This window comes from Triturus cristatus, unplaced genomic scaffold (assembly GCF_964204655.1).
Source record: "Triturus cristatus unplaced genomic scaffold, aTriCri1.1 SCAFFOLD_446, whole genome shotgun sequence".
Lineage (NCBI taxonomy): Eukaryota > Metazoa > Chordata > Amphibia > Caudata > Salamandridae > Triturus > Triturus cristatus.
The window spans coordinates 133912-155138 of NW_028188059.1; the positions used below are offsets into that span (position 1 = coordinate 133912).

General features: G+C 44.8%; 1 protein-coding gene across 4 annotated transcripts in view; it reads left to right on the plus strand.

The window, feature by feature from the left end:
• LOC146769601 (coiled-coil alpha-helical rod protein 1-like) overlaps positions 1–21227 on the plus strand; it is a 184613-nt gene that overhangs the window by 114117 nt on the left and 49269 nt on the right. For all 4 annotated transcript variants that reach the window (XM_085640485.1, XM_085640487.1, XM_085640488.1 and 1 more), the window contains 4 exons: positions 6271–6383; positions 6855–6933; positions 18052–18182; positions 18295–18537. In XM_085640485.1, the coding sequence (XP_085496611.1) occupies positions 6271–6383; positions 6855–6933; positions 18052–18182; positions 18295–18537 (566 nt within the window). The remainder of the gene's footprint in view (positions 1–6270; positions 6384–6854; positions 6934–18051; positions 18183–18294; positions 18538–21227) is intronic.

The following is a 21227-nucleotide window of genomic DNA, read 5'->3' on the forward strand; positions in this document are numbered from 1 at the left end:
ACCGCCAAGAGGTAATGCGCTGCTCACAGAGCGGTAACATAAACAACACTGTATAAGGCTGCCTGCCTGACCAAAGAATTAAGTACTTACTTGTGTGTCAAATTCACTTCAAGTCCTGTGTGCAGGTTGAGACAGACGCTGTACAGCCGGTCGAACCGACGACACAGCTCAGACTCGAATCCGACCCCAGCCCCGGCCCTGCGCTGCTTCTCCGACCTCATTTCCTCGTGAGGTCACATCCGACACACTCCCCACGGCGCCACAGAGTCTGTCAGCTACCTGGCAGTGGTTACTTTAACGCGGCAACGACGACTCTGCTGGGAGGCAGGCCCGGCGCCCGGGTCTCTCCAGGCAGAGCTGCACAGTGCGGAAGATTTAAAAATTGTTATATTGTAGCAGAGAGCTGCGCACGGCACTATGACTCAGAGCACCAGCACAATCTTGTTAGTCTGAGCCTGGCAAGTGAAGCTGCGGCCTGGTCCGCACGGGCACACACAGCCTGGTGTCAGAGGTTCTGTCAGCACTGTCAGGCAGAGTGCCCGGTCAGTGGCTAAATAAAATGCGACGCGTGACAATGCATTTAAGTGCGGTGATGCGAGAACACTGAACACCACACTTAAATGCATTAGCGTCAGGCCTGATGTGATGCGCGATACTTGGCAGGCCTGTCACGGTGTCACCCCATGTGATGGTGTCACCCGGTGCGGTCCGCACCCCCCTAGTGACGCCACTGGTTATACGTACAGTGTGAAAAGGCCCTCTCAACATTGGCACTTGAGACCGGCAACGCCAAAACAGCCAGTAGACAATTTGCTAACTCTTGCCTCTGACATAGTGTTCCATGCCAATGCTGATGCACCTGAAGACTGCGATTCTCGGGGACAAGTTCTGCATGATTTGAACTGGGCGCATATGCCCCCAGTTATTGAAGTGGGCAAAAATGAAGCAGCACCTTTGAAAGTCCGGATAAAATTCCCCTTTACGGAAGGGATCTAAAACTTTTGCAGAGTACCATAATGGGACTTCATTGACTTCAAATGCCATGGTTGGTGAAGGGACATTACTATGCATCATTGTGAGGCATTTCTCATACATTGTAAAATAAAATGTCCTGAATTGCTCCTCAGCATTTCTTTGCTTACTAAGTGGCAAGCACTTTAACATGGAATATGTTGCAGTGCCAAGTCACTAAAAGTGTTTCCCAGCCTACTCTCAAAGAGATGTTTCACATCTACACCAATTATGCACCAGAATGGACTAAAAAGTCAATAGCATTCTTCATTAACTCTCAAGATTGTAAAGATGGTTTCAGCATACCAAATAGCAAGTGGCAAGGATCTCTTACAGGGAAGCACTTCAGCTCAGGTATCGCTTTTGACAGGTCATCATACAACTTTTTCACATACGTAGCTGAATCACTGCAAATACAAATAATATCACTCCAATCTTTTTTGAACTTGGTAAGAACTTTTTGCAGCGGCATTCCAAGTGACACTGCGCTCCATGTTTCCCAAAAGTCTGGTGTCCTGTTTTCACCACTATCCCAGATGGTTGGTGACAGCACACTTCACCTATACCTGTCACTACACCTCGCATTGAATATTTAAAGCCTGTGGTGTTTGGCAATTCACCTACTATCAATACTGACTCGCTAGAAAAGGGGGCTGATGTATCAAGGGGTTTTACCCATTCTGTGTGAGTAAATGTGATAGCACATATTGGGACAGATTTTTGGGAAAACAAACCATGATTTTGTTCTTTCCTGATTCTCTACAGTTTATTAAATTATTAAACAAGACCTAAAACATGCTTCTAAACCCTGCATCTTTAGACCAAAGACCACAAAACTGAAAGAAAGCAAAAGGAAGAAGTAATAATATTTTAGTGACATCTCTAAACAACAAAACTCTAGCAGAATAGTGTTAGCTCAATCTTTCTCGCTGCTATCTTGTATAACAAATTTACATTGTATTGGCCCCTTCAAAAATAAATAAAAATAACTCTTTCACTCTCCTTTTCCTTGCTTTTGACTAGCTTTTAGTTTGTGGTTTTGTTGGTGTTTTTTCAGCAAAAACAGTGATTCAGCACTCCAACGAGTCAAAAAATATAATTTGCAAATACAAGCAAAGTAAGAAGAAGCACATGAATTCAGCAGGTTCTTATTACTTGGTTTCTTTATTGAAACAATCTTTTTAAAAACGACTGTAGCCAACGCGTTTCGACCCAGAAGGTCTTCTTCAGGGCAATGACAATAATAGTAGTATTTCTTAATTCATTTCTTTACTTTTTCTGTAACCTTTACGATTTTTGCAACGCGGAGGGAGCGGTCCTTAAAAATACCAAATATACATGGGCTGAAATATCCATGTGCGCACTGGAATAATTTATTTGAAATAGTCCATTAAGAGTTTACTGTACAAGCTATACTTACTTTGTTGATGTACTTGAAGAATATGAGGTCCAATGGGTACTCCCTTTTAGAGTGAGGGACCAAGTAGAATTTCAGAAAAATCTAGAATTGTTCCTCTTTGATTTTTGGAAATAGAAAGTTGGAAGAGGTGTGGAATATTCCAGAGGGTGTTTTGCCAGGTAATATTAGATCAGCCAGGCGGGGTCTTTCCCTTCTGGACTGCCTGAGAAATAACTAACTAACTTTTTGCTTTAAATGGTCGGTTTCTGAAGGACTCACCAGCCTCTGTTACCTTTCGTTCCTTTCGGTGTCAATCATCATTAATCGATTATATAGTGGTAGCATGACAAATGTTTGGTGCCTGCTCCCATTTTGAGGTATTAAGGATGAATTTAAAGTTCAATGTTTTTCGATTTAGAGCTTAAGTTGTTTGAGAGCTGTTATTCAAGAAACGTTAGCATTGTCTACAGTAAAACTAATGTGCACACTTTTTGGTCTCAAAATAATATGATAAATCTGGTTGCTTATGTTAAAATGGCTACTTCAGCCAGTTATTTTCACAGAGAACCCTATTGCTTGGTTTGAAGAGCAGCTGTCTGTGTTTCGATCATGTGGGAGAAAATAAAGTACTGCCAGTGTTAAATCCTCTGTAGCTATCTCCTGGGAGGTAAAGAAGGTAAACTGTGATATATAAATTCACTAGTAAGAAAACAATTTAAGCAGTCGTCACTACTGAGGCAAAAGGAAATCAATCGATTGAAGCGGTGTGAGAACTAGATTGAAGGTGTCTGAACAGAGGAGGCAGGAGGACCGGAAATGGACTGCGTTGAAAGAAGCCGCTTTCTCTGGTGACTTGTGTAAATACTGGTTATTGATCACAGAATACTGTGACACTAGAATTAAGGCTGAGACCATTCTGATTTCCGATGCAAAATGGTCCCATTAAGTCTCGCAGTTCTATGTCATCAATTCCAGATGTGGTATGTTGTTGGAGTTGAGTGATGAGCCTCCTCGTTCGGGCGAATATGGCCCGCCCTCTTGTGAGAGGATATAGGTTTTTATTAAAGGCGCAAGATTCTCTGGCGCAATGGGTCCATATGAACGTCCAATATCTGTTATCAAACAAGAGGTCTCTGCATGGGCCTGGCTGCTGTGTCCAGTGTTCCAATATTGTTACCAGTATGGGGTTATTCCGTTGTCATGCAAAGGTGGTGTGGTTGTGCCTCTATATTTACAATGGTCTGAAAACCTCTCCCTCTAGTTTCATGCAGACTGCGTTGTTGGGCGCGATCGGCAAATTGTTTCTAAAGAGTATTCTCCTTCACCTCCAGGACTGGGCGTTTGGTAATAATCTTGTTCCTGCCGAGCAAGCTGTTTTTTGTAAGAACTGCGGAACCTTGGATATTAGTTTGGCCCTCCAAACATTGATAGATAAGTATTCAGTGGGCACGGAAATGGCCTTATATTCTGCTTTTATTGGTTTCTCCACAGCGTTCAATAGGGTTGACCGTGGGACGCTGTGGAGGAAATTGGTGGCATTGGGGGTCCCCGCACATTTGCTCAGGTTGATAGTTGCTTTTTACTCCTCAACTTGGTCTCAAGTTTTGATGGGATGGAATCGGGGTCTCTCGAGCAGGTCTGAAGCAGGGGTGTTTACTTGCGCCCCTTCTTTTCTCCATCTACATACATGATCTACCTTGCAAAGGGGGATTTGGCTAAATTAGGTTTAATGAGTATTGGCTGTTTGCTCTGTGCTGATGATGTTGTTATGATGGATTTAACTCAGATAGGGCTACAGAGGTGTCTCTCTGAGTTGGGGAAATTATGCTGATGGGCATTTTTTAAAAATAAATATCCTGAAGAGTGAAGTCGTGTTTTTTTGGTCGGGGTGCAGAGTTAGGATGGGTATGAATTGGTTCCTGGGAAATGACAACATGGAAGCGGTAAAGGTGTATCCATGGCTGGGTGGAATTGTTTCCAATAACTGCCTAAATAAGGATCACATTAGTCAGTGTAGAAGTAAGGCTTCAGCTCAAGCTTCTGCCACATGCAGATTATGTAGGTGTTGTGGGCAAAGGCATTTCGCCCATGTATTGGCGGTCTATTAGTTTAAGATTCCGCCTTCATTGAGCTATGCCTGTGAGGTAATGGAAGAACGGCATTGGTCTTTTTTTGAGAAAGTCGAAGGGCAAATTTGGCGACAAATTTTTTGTTTGATTTCTTTTGCCGTTCCATCAGCTCTCCTACTTACATCTAGGCTCCTCTCCACATAAGTGTTTGCTATGGCTGCTGTATTAAGGTGGGGGAACAATCTACTGAATGGTGAATCCGAGTCCATCTGAGCTGCATTGAAACATGAAATATTTTATTGTTTGAGCGGAAGAAGTGCCCTCTTTTTAAACTATATGAAAGCTCTGGATTTCTTTTTTTTAATTGGTCAGAATGGGATGGTTCCCCTCCTGAAGCTCACCTTAAAAAACGTAATCAAAAAATCAATCTAAGAATTAAGCTAGAAAAGGGATATTGTGTTGTGTGCTCAGCGTGCCCGAAATAAAATGATATTGGAGCGAAGCATATGTAAATATGTAAAATAAAAAAACTACAGTATGTACTGTGAAACCTCCTCTATGGTACGCGCAGAACTGTTTTGTTATTATGCTTGAATCTACTTTTGTTACAAATCATTACTGGATCCTGGGAAGGGCTAACAAAGGAGGAGAGTCTTTGTGATCTCTGTGGGAATTGGGCGCTATTTGTATGGCCTCCTCTTCATTCATTGCGGCGCCAATTGCTAAAACCCTTGTTTTTAAAGAGCAATATAACCACGGCAGTGGAGGCCTGGAAATGTTTATCTGCACCACCATCAGAAATCGCTTTTAAACAATTTTTGAATATTTTCTAGATTTGTCTGAATTTTCGTAAATTTCATAGTCATTGCACTGGTTCATGAATTTGAGGAATTGGTACTCTAGGTTTCAAATACTTTTGCACAGTATGAAATTGATTTATTGTACTAAGTACTGTAGTAGCGTTGCACTTTAAAACATTTTGCTTCACTCATTTGTTGTATTTATTAGGCCTGGCTTGTATTGCGTTATATTATTTTAATTAATTGATTGCGTATTTGCTCTTTTTTGTGTCGGGGGCCTTACAGCTTAGTTGTAAGTTGATTATTTTTTATCATGTATTTCGGAGCACCATGTACTGTATATTGTATGAATTATTATGTTTTTTACTTTTTTACTGTATTTTATGTGGACCTCTTTGAGTTCCAAATCATCACATTAAAAATCTTGAATCTTGTTGTTATGGGTAAGTAACATTTCCTCACTTAGACTCTACAGAGAGTATGAGAGCCTCGAAGTACAAGATCCGAAAAGTCATAGTCCGGACAAAGATTTATGAACTGGTGGCTACCATCACTTTAGAACATTTTGGAAGCACCACTTGAGACTGTGCAGCACTTTGGGCATTTTGTGATGCCTTTCAGCTCCCGGAGAACTATCTTTAGGACAGGAAAATAAACTGTTACCCACAAAGGCTGGGGGTGTGGGGTGAGGAGGTGAGGAGAGCGAGAGAGAGAGAGAGCGAGAGAGAGAGAGAGAGAGAGAGAGACCTGCACAGACACACTGAGTCACCTTCCTTGGTAAAAAAAACAAATCTACAGAGGTCTCAAAGGAGCACGCTATCCATGGCTTTGGCAGAATCAGGAGAGACTGCTGTTGTAGAGACTTCTAAGCCCACTCTGTGAAATGTTTGGAAGGCAAATAATCAAAGCTGTAGGGGGATTTCTAAATTGTCCTGTTGGACTCCACAGTCCTTGTCAGGAAGCTACTGATTTTACTTTTGTCTTTTTACAGCTTCCACCAGGTGTTTGAAACCCAGGAGTCTGGGCTGAAGGCTGCTGTTACTCGCCTCGGGAGTTTGGGCCAGCGCATGTGTTTCGCAGCAAAGAGAGTGGACACAATCCAAGGTTGGTTATGGCTTTCCTTCTAATTGCGTTCATTGTGGAGTTTAAGGCCCTGCAAGTATGCCCACCATCTACATTACTTCCCTGCTTTTCCATGCAGGCGGTGGGCTGGTTTGGGACCATATGGATAGGACAGGAGTCTCTCAACCACAATACCTGTGGAAAAGGTGTACTCCTGCCAGCTCCTGGGGTTCTGCCCTCGTACTACGTAACATAATGCACCTTCTGTGTTGTATCTGCTAAGTCTTTAGCTATCTCTAGCCATTTCCCTCTAACGTGCTCCAGGCCTCCATCTCAGGGGACTCTTGCAACCTCCTTCCATCATGGCCTTTACTTGTAATAGCCTTCCCATGCTTCACTTCATTTGTTGGGAAGGCCTAGCGCTGACGAAAGAAGGTGCAATGAGCCCCAAAGGCGTATCACGACTTCTTCAATGCCGTGATTGAGTTTACATGTATTTGTTTACTTCTGCAGGGATGGTGGCCAGGAAGATGGCCATTGCTGGGCTGCAGTTGGAGGAACGGAACAGAGCCCACGAAGTTGGTAGAGAGAGGTGAGGATTGTGCCCAGGGTCTTGGATGGTGTGAGCAAAAATAGTTCAGGCCTGCTGGCATAACAGTCATGTTGGTCTCGATGAGTTGGAGGGCAATGTTTTCATCCATGTAGTGTGGCTGAAAGGCTGATGATTTCCAGGACGTTCATGACCATTACAAGCTAGGTCAGTCTTCCTCAGAAAGAGACTTGGTTATTATCAATATAGGCGTCGTAACAATTAGATATATATTTGATGACACTCCTGTTCCACACATCCCTTGCTCTGCCAAGACAAGCAGCAAATACAGATCATACTAAACTCTGATTTGAAATAAAACCGGTGTTCGCTCACCGTCATCAATTTCAATATTTGCACATCGTTTGACCTCTGATACTTCTAATATTTAGATCTAAGTAGGCCCTACAGAAACTTTGAGTCACAAGCATTAAACTGTGAATGTTTTGCCGTCCAAGACACTTGGTGCTGAAGCCATTTGACATCCGAGTTGCAGAACATGATTATAATAGAGGGCTCTTACAAAGAGGGAGGTCCCTGAGATTTGTATGAAGGCAAAGCTGCCTAAAATGACTCCTCACGTGTAGGAATTTACTCCAATCACAAATCGGAAGGTTATGTGATAACCTCCACCATTCCTCTACCAATGTCAATGTGTGCAGTAACCCTCTAATGGTAAGTGTAAAATAAAATGTACTGCAAAACATAGCTTATGTAATGTGCTGCCTTATTAACGCTAGCTCTCCCCCAAGCATGCTCATGACTACTGCTGTGGGTAACCAGAAGAAGAACCAGTCAATCCTGAGCCAATAGCTACCATCCCTTTAAATCTGAGTAAAAACTAGATATGATGGTGTTACCTCAGAACCCAGAGGAAGCGGTTAGGAGAGAGCGAGAGAGAGAATCACTGGTCCGGTTGCAGAAGATGGTGCAGCTTTATGAACCCAGGAACCACGGAGTTGAATTAGTCAAACGTACCACTATCAAATAATACAAGCCCACAGTGAGCATAACAATAGAAGGTCAGCAACATAAGGCATACGTGTCTCAGTAATTCATTCATTCGATACCTAACACACCTCCTTGATGAACACCATAATGTACCCTGGGAAGATCAGGTCCCAACCTTTATGCCGGTGAAGGAGGAGGAGAGACTGAAATGAAGTACAGTGGGAACAAGAAACAGACAAACAAGTAGTGACGCTAAAAGGATATGTGCTGGAACCACAAGGAAGAAAATAGCAAAGAAGAAAGAACTAGGAAACTCCATGCAAACGCAAGGAGTTGGCAGGCATAGACCTAAAGGACATGCTCACTGTTAGGCTGTCACTGGGTATGATGACTTCACAAAGTAAGTGTAAAACTAGTTGTGAGTGCTCACCCATAGTTTATGGCCTCCAAGATGCTGTGTCCCCATTCGCCATACGCGCCAAATCCAATCTTCATTGTGTGCTGAGTTTTCTCCATACTATGGCTAGCCAGTTTAACAGATTCTAAAAAGTACAGACCATTTGACGTGTCCCCCGTATAGAGAATGGAAAAAGCAAACACACCATGTACTAATGCCAAAAACTCCCTTGCCTTCCAGTTTTTGATACGATTACCTTCAAAATCCTCTGTCCTCTTTAAATCCATAAGTAGCTCATCTCTCTCTAACCTACAAAAAAGATACAAAATGATGATCCAACCAGACTTTTGCTTTCTACCAACCTCATCCACGCTCCCAAATCCACTGGCAAATCGAGAGGTGAATAGATACTTCTCCAGTATTTAGGGTGTCTTTCAAAGATTCACATGCCTGAATTATTCCCCGTCGTCGGAGTGGAATCCTACAGTACATAAAAAAACAATAATTATGCATATAATAACCAAAAAACCTTGGTAACACAAAACCAGGAAGTAAAGTAGCCTAAGCTACAAGAAAAACCTTCCACACTTATGACTATCAAAGTCATTATGTACAGTCCAAACTGCAGCCAATCAGGTGACAGCACCCACCAGAATGTTCTCCTCAGAGGCTCAGGCTCTCAGATTTTCTACAGCACATCGTGTGAAGGGAGTCTCCCTGAGCTCTGCTCAGTACTTCACAGTTTTTTCTTTTTTTTTTGCTTATCTTCAAAATGTCATCTTCTAAGAGGTCTCTCTTTAGGCCTTGTGAATCTTGTGGGAAGCTCCGGCTATTTTCTCAAGACCCCCACAAGAAGTGCATTTACTGCCTCTATCCAGATCATGAGGTGAGGGATTGTAAGATCTACAGGACCATCCTTCAGAAGACCCTCAGAGATAGAGAAGGGCGCCTAGTTCTGTTGCTACAGAAGATCAAGGACAAGGATAACCCTTTATCTGAGGTGGGAAGTGTAGCCTCTGGTTCATCTATGTCCTCTAGAAAGAGGGTGGCTGAGGAAGACTTGTCATCTCCTGGGGCTAAGGTGTCGAGAAAAGTACAGCCTGCTAAGGGCTCTAGCTTGCCTTCTGCTTCCTCTTCAAAAAAGGCTTCTCCACCTTCAAAATCTAAGCTTGTTACGCCCCCGAGAAAGACTGGAAAGTATCTAGCATCAAAAAGACTTCCTGACAAAGATTTACCTCATCAGAAAGCTCCGGCGTCGTCGACGGCTCCTTGTCGACGCTACTTCTACGTCGACGGTTACCTTCTCGTCGCCGAGACCCAAGATGATCATGACATCGGCTTCTTCTCCATCGACGCTGGTCTCCGTTGCTCTTCGACCCATCTCGTCGACGGAGACTTCATCTCGCGTCCGCGCTCCGTCGAAGGTAAGGGTTAAGAAGATCTCGTCGACGACTGCTGTGTCGACGGCCACCTCGTCGTCCACGGCCACCTCGTCGTCGAAGACTACCTCATCGTCAACGACTGCCTGGTCGATGAAGACTGACTCGTCGTCAACGAAGATTGCCTCGTCGTCAACGAAGATTGCTTCATCGACGGCAAACACCTCGTCGACGAAGACTGCCTCGTCGACGAAAACAGCTGCCTCGTCGACGCTCACTTTTCTGACGCCAGCTCCATCGACGACGATCTCGTCGACGGCACACTCGTCGACGCCTCTTTTGTCTTCCTGCACGGATTTGCAAGTTTGGTCTGCAACATCGGCTGCTGCCTCCTCCGCCCTGCCTACAACGGCGGCTTCTTTACTACAACGTCGTGGCTCCTCATTGGAAGCTCTTTCCCCATTCAAGTTGCCTGAGCAATTATTAGATTCTGAGGAGGAGGAAGAAGAAGAAGAATCAGGAGAGGATGACAGATTCCGCACTGCTAGGAGTCCGTCGGAATTGTTTATAAAATACCAAGATGACCAGGAGGAAGAACCTTGTCCTGAGCCTGAAGCCCCAGCTCCTGTCACGGTTCCCACAGCACAAATGCCTTTAGAATTGCTTAATAATTTGCAATATATGTTGCAGGACTATTATCGTCGTTTTCCTCCATCTGAATCGGCGGAGTCTCTTCCATCCTGTAACTTCTTTACGATCTTCTAGACCACCTTCTCCAGTACCATCTTGTCATTCCCATGATGCTAATACAACAGATGATGACAGGGAAGAGGGAGAAGTGGATGATCAGTCTGTTCTTTCGGAGTGGGACGAATACCAAATTCAAACTCCATCACTGTCCGCTCCAGCTCCCGTGGACTCTCCTCCTGTAGACATCGGAGGTTTTCATCTTCTTATGGAGAGGGCAACGAAGAAGTTTCTCATACCGATGGAGACAAAGAAAGATGATTGCTTTCTTTATGATTTTAAAGACCAACCACGAAAGCAGATAAGGGCAATTCCCATCATAGATTTCATCTGGAAGGAAGGGTTGAAGATCATGGCAGCACCAAATTCTCTTCCTGCAGTCTTGCCTCGGTTAGACAAAAAATATAAGGTGCCAAGTGATTCACCTGCATGCCTCATCGGCCAGTCGAAAGCTGACTCTGTCATCGCCCAAGCGGCGCAGAGACGGACCAGGAACCCCTCTCCGCCTAGAACAGCTCCACCAGACAGGGATGGAAGACGGTTGGATTCGATTGGAAAGAAGGCTTCCACTATGCCTGCAACGACTGTCCGTGCAGCAAATTCCCTAGCCATATTAGGGAGATATGATAGGCAGATGTGGTCAGACATCTCCCCCTACATTAACATAGCCGTAGATGTTGCATCCACAGGATTCAGACAGTTAGCGGGTGCAGCAGTCCTGAGGAGACAAGGTTGGCTGAAATCGACATCTTTTCACCAAGAGGTCCAAACCAAAATTATTGGCATGCCGTTTGATGGGGAGTCACTATTCGGTCAACATGTTGATGAGGTCCTTCAGGCTATTAAAAAAAGACATGGAGACAGCGAGGTCTCTTGGTAGCTTTCAATTTCGTAAGTCGTCCTTTTGTGGTGCCAAAGGACGTGGATCCTTCTCCAATAGGGGAGGTTACAATCAGCTACGATCTTATTAAACCTCACAAAGTAATCAAAGGTTTCAACCCTACAGACAGCAATCATACGGACAGCGAGGTAACTCCTACTCGCAATCAAGAAGGAAGCCATCCTATCGTGGACGGGATTCAAATAAAAAACAATGAGATCCGCCACCTGCCACCATCTCTGCCGTTGCCCCAGTCAAAATTGGAGGAAGAATATCCCACTTCTACTCGAACTGGTCCACAATTACAACAGACAAGTGGGTTTTGGATATAGTGGCCAGAGGCCATGCTCTGGAGTTCATAAAGATTCCCCCAAACTCCCCTCCCAAAGGACCACCTCCTGCTCATCTCAAGGACCTTTTTTCCCAAATAAATCTCATGATTCGAAAAGGAGCAATCGAAAAGGTCCCTCCTTTACAAAGAGGAACAGGATTTTATTCGAGATTTTTCCTGATTCTGAAAAAGTTGGGAGCATGGCGCCCCATTCTCGACCTTCGCGCCCTCAACAAATATCTGAAAAAGTTATCCTTCAAGAAATCCTCCAATTGCTTTCGGCGGGGATCGCATGGCCACCCTCGATCACCAAGACGCTTATTTTCATGTACCAATCCTACCCAGACACAGAAAAGTTTTACGGTTCAGGGTGGCTGGCAGAGACTTTCAATTCAGAGTCCTTCCGTTTGGTCTTCGATCAGCACCCCGTGTATTTACAAAGGTCCTAGCACAGGTGACCGCACATCTTCATCTACAAGGCATTCAAATTTTCCCTTACTTGGACGACTGCCTTATCAAAGCGAATTCTTTTCAAACCACAAACGCACATGTTCAGAAGTGTCTGTTACTATTCCAATCTCTGGGACTCTCCATAAATTTCGAAAAGTCTCATCTGACTCCATCATAGAGAAAGACTTTTTTGGGAGCCACACTGGACACTCGGCTGGCTCAGGCTTTCGTCTCAAAAGAAAGACAACTCAAGATCTGCAATCTCGCTCGCTTATTGCTGTCAAAAGAGTGCGTTTCAGTCCGTGTGTACAAGTCTTTCCTAGGGATGATTTCTTCTTGCATCTCTCTGATACCCAACTGCTGTTACAGAATGAGGCCATTGCAAGAGGAACTCAGCCTTCAATGGTTACAGGTTTCAGGGTCTTTCGAGGACATAGTTCACATCACTCCTCGGATGCGAGAAGCCTTTCAGTGGTGGAGCCAAATAAAGAACATAAGGGAAGGATGTGCATTTCTGGTCGAAATTCCAGATTTCACTATAACCACAGATGCTTCCCTCGAGGGATGGGGGGCGCACCTTCAAGGGATGACGGTCAACGGCAGATGGACTTTCCAGCAAAAGAAGTGGCATATCAACCTTCTGGAGTTACGAGCCATTTTCTTAGCTCTGAAGTCATTTCGACCCATCATTCGAGGAGCCTCAGTACTAATTCGAACGGACAATACTACAAGTATGCATTACTTGAACAAGCAGGGAGGGACGAAGTCAGCCCTACTATCTCTACAAGCTCAAGAGATTTGGGGCTGGGCGATTCGTCACAAGATCAGCCTTTCAGCCATTCATGTTCCAGGGGTCGCCAATGTTCTAGCAGATTCCCTCAGCAGGTCCACAACATCCAACCACGAGTGAGAGCTACATCAACCAACCTTAAACAGAGTTTTTCGAGAGTGGGGGCGCCCAGATTTAGACCTGTTTGCGACCAGCCAGAACCGCAAATGCCCATCCTTTGCAAGTTGGGTTCCCCACAAAGACTCATGCCGAAATGCATTTTCGATGAACTGGTCGCAGATATATGCCTACGCCTTTCTACCGATTCCGTTGGTTCCACGAGTTCTCCGCAAGATCAAGAAACAACCTTGCCGCATGATCCTCATTGCTCCCAGGTGGCCTCGCCAATACTGGTTCACCGAACTTCTACTCCTCTCGGAGTGCGAACCCATTCAGTTTCGGCCAATACCGAACCTTCTATCCATCCAGTACGGCCGGATCTGTCACCCGGACCCAGCATCGTTGAGATTAGCGGCATGGCTCCTCAACATCTTGAATTCGCACACCTAAATATTCCTGCGGACTGTCAGGAAGTTTTAGCTAATGCTCGAGCACCTGCTACTATTAAAACTTACAAACTAAAATGGAAGAGATTTTGCATGTGGTGTCAATCTGTCAATATACACCCAATTCATGCAAAACCAGAACAACTTTTACCGTTCTTTCTTCATTTGGCGAGATCGGGCCTCTCCCATTCTACATTGAAAGTGTTCTTGGCGGCGATTTCAAGGTTTCGGCAGGATGGTTCTAATTCCCTTTATTCAAATAGTCATTCAGCAATTCTTCAAGGGGTTGTTTCGGATGTTTCCCCCTATTCGACATCCACCTCCATCCTGGCACCTTAATGTAGTGCTTACACAACTTATGCGGCACCCCTTCGAATCTATTCATAAAGTGGACTTAAAGTTCCTTCCTTGGAAGGTTTCTTTGCTATTGGCTCTGACATCAACAAGAAGAGTCAGTGACCTTCAAGCGTTCACTATTAATCCACCTTTTCTGCAATTTACATTGAAATATGTAGTTCTACGCACTAATCCCAGCTTCATGCCAAAAGTTCCTCCGGACTTCCATCTTAATGAACCTATCAGTTTAAAGACATTTTTCCCAAATTCGCTCACAGTTGCGGAAAGGGCCTTGCATTCCCTTGACATCAGAAGATGTCTCAAGTTCTATTTACAACGGACAGCAACAATACGTAAATCAGACCAACTGTTTGTGGCATATGGTAGGTTACGTCAAGGACATTCTGTCTCCAAACCAACCATAGCTCGTTGGATTTCTGCTGCAATTTGTTTATTATAATAAACAACAGGAGCATCAACCCGTAAACCTAGTTGGTGACTGAGATGCCGCTTTCCTGACCTTCGATTCATTAGACTGTCAGGCTCCGGGTGATTTATTCGCCACCTGAAAACACAAGCCGGTAATCCGTGCTGTTTTGAAACATTGCTTCCTCCTGACTCATGACGCTGGACCCAGGGGAATCGAGATCCCCCTTGCCCTTCGCTTTAATCATTAGCCGGTAATCTCTGCAGTTTTGAATTATTCCTGCCTTCTGATTTACGACGCTGGAACCTTGTGAATTGAGAACCCCTTGTCCGACGCCCTATTCATTAGAAATTCGCCACCAGTACACTTCGTCCTCCACGATTACGAGTTTCACTCTCGTTTTTGCTCCAACTCAATTGATGGCCCTATGGTTCTTCAAAATGAATATGTAATCATTTTTATTGTATAAAAAAAGTGAATTTAGAACCCTGGTGTTTAATTTTTCAACTATTCACTCTCACTTCACCTCGCGACGTCTCCTGCTGTTCTCACCTTGTCACTTGCGTCGCCGTCATCGTGTCACGTACACTTTTAAGCACCAAGTACAAATTTGGGTTGTCCTTATGTTTATTGATTTTGTGTACAGTGCTGTTACAACTGTTCCATTACTCTGCATAATTTAGTTTTTGCATGTCCCTTTGTATTTACTTTGTTTAATACAATATGTCTGATTGATTGATTGATTTCTAAACTCTCTAACTCAGAGTCTTCCTTTCCTCTACTGTAATGTCTTGCACATGCAATTTGTTTATGCCATGAACAAGCGGGAAGATCTTTGCAGGCAACCCCAAGAGCGCACTCTACAAGAGCAATTTCTTCATCCACCGCTCTTTTTGCTGGTGTGCCTCTTCATCAGATCTGTAGAGCGGCATCCTGGTCCAACAGACACTCTTTTACCAAGCACTACTGTTTGGAAGCCTCAAGCGATGCAGATGCGTCAGTGGGACAAGCTGTTCTCCGCAATCTTTTCAAATAATGTGAGCCTCTGTTCTCCCTCCTCCACTATGCTCTTTCCTATAAGACGCTTATTCCACACTGTTTTCTATATCTTGAAATTGTTCTGCATATATTGAGCGCAGATGTATTTATATATGATTATACATTTTGGTGATGTGTAGTTACTATGGTACATAAGGAGCGTCTTATGACCATTATGATCTGTACTGTTATCTACTCTGATTCAGGCATGTGAATCTATGAAAGACACCCTAAATACTGGAGAAGAACAATAGTTACTTACCTGTAATCTGTGGTTCTCCAGTATTGGTGTCTTTCATAGATTCACATGCAACCCGCCCACCTCCCCTTATAGGCTATTGGGCTGTTATACTTTGGTTCACTCCTGTGCGACAAAAATCTGAGAGCCTGAGCCTCTGAGGAGAACATTCTGGTGGGTGCTGTCGCCTGATTGGCTGCAGTTTGGATTGTACATAATGACTTTGATAGTCATAAGTGTGGAAGGTTTTTCTTGTAGCTTAGGCTACATTTTTTGTCCTGGTTTTGTGTTACCAAGGTTTTTTGGTTATTACATGCATAATTATTGCTTTTTTATGTACCGTGGGACTCCCACTCCGACGACAGGGAATGATTCAGGCATGTGAATCTATGAAAGACACCAATACTGGAGAACCACAGATTACAGGTAAGTAACCATTGTTCTTTTTAGTTGCAGGGCTCCCCTTGTGGCACAGCCTCCCCCTTTACATGCAGAACTAAAAAAGCATTCTATACAGTAAATAAAAAATCTGCAGATGATTGACTCTATATAATCCTCTGCCATGAGATTCTTTCTGATATCCATAAAGAGTAGAACATCTCCATGTGTGGGATCCCTGGAACACTGTTTTTCCAGCTTTCAACGTCCAGGATTTACCTTCCCCAGAACCTCATCTCTCCTGTAGAGGATTCCTCTCGACACCCTAGAAGTCAAGAAGGTTACTGTACTTCAGCAGAATTATAGCTTTCAATAATGCCACCTCCTGTGATTCTGACACTTGTAGTGCCTATTACTGTACCAGCTTCTCTTCCTCCTTCTCCACGTCAACCTGATAAGGACAAGTCCTTATCTGTCCAAAGTGGATGAACCTGCAAAGAAAAAGAAGAAAAGGAAATGCCATTTTTGCTACTCGAGGAGAAGAGCCTTACGGGTCCTGCAGTGCTCCTCATGGAAGAGACACATCATTCCCAGCCGGTGGAAGCAGATTTTGAGTCAGATCTCCAGGATCTCCACCTTGCTGTTTCTCCAGGGGGTGATGTGGTTTCTTTCCTGTAGGTCAATAATAGAGTGGCAAGAAAACTTAACACTAAGGCACTAGCGCCTGTTTATGAGACGTCAGTCATTTTTGAGACACTACTGCTGCTTGGGGAGTTGTTGCAGCCCACCTCCCGTACCTTCCAGACTCCGGCTTCCATAAAACCTGTGGATAGACACAGAGAGAAGAAGTATAGAACTTTAGTTTTGATTCTCTCGTATTATCGGCTGCTAGAACAGGCTAGCATGCCACTTACTCTTCTTCCTGTGTCACCTAAAAAGGGAAAGTACAAGGATGGCACAGTGGGTAAGAAAATCTGCATAACTTCTGCTGCAGCTTGGAGTGGGTGGATCCACAGCTCTGCTACGCTGATACAACAGAGAGCCATGGAATCCCCCGCAGCACTTTGTTGATCTAGAACTGTCAGAGCATATACAGGCATTTAAAGTGGATGAGTTTCCAAGCTCCCTAAGGTTGAAGAACTCAACCCCTCCTGAAAGAAGCAGCAGTGTCTCAGACGACCTCAGCAACTGTTGCTCTGCTTCTGGTCTGTCTTTCTTCGCTAATTTCATTGTTTGTTGTCTACAATCCCTTATGAAGAATCTGTGCTTGCAACACATCCATTTTACAATGGCAGCTTGTGCTGTGGGCCTTTTTCACCTGCCGCACAAGCTGCCATTATAAAGTGGATGTTTCCTATCGCCCGTAGTGCAGTTGCATCCTAGTACTGAGGTCAGAACCGTCGACCTAAGGTCGTGCGGTTCCAGACCTCTACGGTCCTCCAGACATCATAATGAGCCCCTGAGTCTCCTAAGGCTCTATCTCAGCCCCTATGTTATTCAGTCTGTACATGGACCCACTTGGTGAACTACTGGGTGATTCAGTAATAGCCTACGCTGATGGTTATCTGAATCAGATGCCCTGCTGCTCATGATAAATATATAAGTGTGGTCGAACCATGGTCATGACCGGCTAATACCGAGAGCATCCTCTCTCCTCCAGCAATCTTTGACTTCCTCATTCAGTCCTGTCGGACTACCATGAAAACACTTGACATTGCTCCCAAAAGCGTTGATAGCACCACGTCTATGACTTTGTAATGGACGAGAAATTTCCTTTACAACTACATTTAAAAATCTGGCTGTCTTTCTGAAAGAAGTTTTTGTTTTTTAGGGGCATCAATAGCCCATTCTGGTAATTCTCTTCCAATCCTACCTACTTTTGTGATGTACCTCACCACGACTGTTGCCCTGTTCAGGGCAAAAGTGGACAACTAAACGTAAATAATAAACACTCACAGGGTTGCTTTTCAGATTGAGACCAGACCACTACATGGCAGAAGTATGTACATCATATAGAATATACTTCTGTAGCAGATTTGTGCTAAACACTATTATCATTGGAAGGTAACATTTGTAATCTTATAATCAATATGAGATGTTATCTACTACCACGTGACAGACTGCCTCTGAAGCACATACTCATCTGTAACCTCTTGAGTAAACCAAATGCTGCCCCTACTTGGTACATGTGTAATGCCTCCGCTTTGCTTCTTTTTCTCTTCTTGACGCTGCAGTGGGCAGCCTTCTTACTCAGAGCTCCAGGACGAGGTGACCCTGCTCCATGTGGAGAGAGACCGGTTGTCTGCTGAACTCAAGCTCACTGCTCAAATGATTACAAAGAAGGTCGGCGAGGCTCGAGATAAAGGTGAGTACTGCTTCTCTGGCATTCTCTGGTTTGGTGGTACTCAGGCCCTCCTACCTCTCTGGGACTAGGTGGTGATTCTTCTTTTATGCTTCCTTGTTTTGATTCTTGGCAGCCGACCAGGAGCTGCGTGACCAGCAAGTGAAGATGAGACTGCTCCAGGAGGCCTTGGAAGAGAGGGTTGCATCAGAGCAGGAGTTAACACAGAGGCTAATATTGATCCAAGAGCAGAAGGAGGAGGCAGTGCAGGATCTTCAGCAGAGACTCAGTGAGGTTGAGGCAGAGCTGCAAGAGACCTGTGGGAGCCTAGAAGAGCAGAGACAGCATCTATCAGGGCTGAAGGATGAGTATCAACAAGGTAAGCTTGCGGGAGCATCAGCACACTTCTACTTTGTTTCCATTATTTCTAGATTCTTTTCCCAGTGGAAAAGGGCCCAAGTAATGGAACAATCAGGAGGCCTGCGGGAGATGCAGCACTAGCATCCTTGCAGTCATGGAACCCAAGGTGGAATCACCAGAATCCAAAGAGGCGCAGTACTCATGTATTCACAGTGTCCAGGGTGGAGAAGCTCCAGTATCCACGGAGGCGCAGTACTCAATCAGTCACAATGCCCAGGGTGGAGAAGCTCCAGTATCCAAAGAGGCACAGTACTCAAGCAGTCACAATGCCCTGGGAGGAGAAGCTCCAGTATCCAAAGAGGCGCAGTACTCAAGCAGTCACAATGCCCAGGGTGGAGAAGCTACATTATCCAAGAGTCCCAGTACTCAAGCAGTCATGATGCCCAGGGTGGAGAAGCTCCAGTATCCAAAGAGGCGCAGTACTCAAGCAGTCACAATGCCCATGGTGGAGAAGCTCCAGTATCCAAGGAGGCGCAGTTCTCAAGCAGTCACAATGCTCAGGGTGGAGAAGCTCCAGTATCCAAGGAGGCGCAGTACTCAAGCAGTCTTAATGCCCAGGGTGGAGAAGCTCCAGTATCCAAAGAGCCCCAGTACTCAAGCAGTCACAATGCTCAGGGTGGAGAAGCTCCAGAATCCAAGGAGGCGCAGTACTCAAGCAGTCACAATGCTCAGGGTAGAGAAGCTCCAGTATCCAAAGAGTCCCAGTACTCAAGCAGTCACAATGCCCAGGGTGGAGAAGCTCCAGTATCCTAAGAGGTGCAGTACTCAAACAGTAACAATGCCCTGGGTGGAGAAGCTCCAGTATCCAATGAAGTGCAGTATTCAAGCCGTCACAATGCTCAGGGTGGAGAAGCTCCAGTATCCAAAGAGTCCCAGTACTCAAGCAGTCACAATGCCCAGGGTGGAGAAGCTCCAGTATCCAAAGAGGTGCAGTACTCAAACAGTCACAATGCCCAGGGTGGAGAATCTCCAGTATCCAAAGAGGCACAGTACTCAAGCAGTCACGATGCCCAATGTGGATCAGCCTCTGTGATTAGTGATAGTATCTGGGGTGCAATTGCCCCAAGATACAAACTGTGATGGTACACTGGTTGGAACTGCCCCAGTTTGCTAACAGCTATGGCTTCTGGTGCAGAACAGCCCCAGTAGACAGTCACAGTACCTGGAGTGAAACTGCTCCACTATTGGTACTTCAACATTGTTATCCTAGCAGACATGATACAGAATGAAATTCTCACATTCGAACAAGCAGTCCTGAAGGAAGTTTCCAGAGGTGCAACATCTACCCCTTCCACAATCTTTCAGCCTTAGAGCTCGCGGCTGTGAATTCTTTGGCCAATGATCACAAGAGCACCATTAAACAAGCAGATAAGGGAGGGGCTACCGTGATCATGTCCACTTTGGACTACGATAATGAATGTAATCGTCAACTGACAAACCACCATTATTACACCCCAATCGCCAGTGACCCTACTGGCTGTTTGACCACACTAATCACTGCAATGATCTCCACAGCTGAAACACAGGGTTGGATCAGTCAGAATGAGGCCGATTTATTTTTTTTTTTTATCAAGCTGCAACCCAGAACGCCTTGTTATTATATCCTACCCAATATTCACCAGGGCCTTGATCCTCCACCTGGATGACCCATTGTATCAGGAATTGATTCCCTCCTAGAGCCCCTGTCACGTTTCTGTGACCACTTTTTACAACCTGTGGTACAGAAAACACCATCATTTCTACAGGATACTTGGGATGTACTGTGTCTCATTGAAAACATCCACACCACAAATGAGATTGACTTGTTAGTCACGTTGGATGTCGAGGCACTCTACACAAACCTCCCCCAAACAGCCTCACTAGAGGTAGTAGAAGCTGCCCTTTTAGCTGAGGACTGGGATTCCCCTACCCCAATAAACTTCATTATGGAGTGTGCCACACTATCCTTAACGGAAAACTTTTTTCAATTAAAAAAAACAACTATACCACCAAACCCAGAGGACTTTTTTGGGGAGTACGTTTGCCCCAAGTCTGACAAGGCTGGTTTTGAAAAAAGGATGATCTTCGATGACTCGAATCCCTACAACACAAACATATTACTCTGGCGTAGATACATTGATGATATCTTGATATTCTGGAATGGTGAAACGACATTATGTGAGGATTTCTGTAGGTGGATCAATACTCTTAATCCCTTCCTCCATTTCACCAACACCATTTCCCACAAGAGTATTCCCTTCCTAGATTTCATGATCACACTGACTGAAGGACAATTAAGTACCACATTCTACAGAAAACCCACAGACTGCAACAACCTCCTCCTATTCAGCACCCACCATCCTAAAGCCCGCTGCAGCCAGGTTGACTGACTCCGGAATCTGGAGATCACGGTTTGATCCCCGGTGCCAGCGGCAGGTTAGCCCAGCACCATGTGACTCTGGGGAATAGCTTGCTTAATCTTCCCGACGGCCTCCAGCGCCTAGAGACCCTTACGGGCGATTGTTCGCACTTTACAAATGTGGATTATTATAAAGCTCTGAGAGATAATCTCCCTTATGGACAATTTTTACAGCTGCGCCGTAACTGCAGTACCTTAACGGACTACAATATTAAGGCTGACCAACTTGCATGCAACCTGAACTCTCGGGA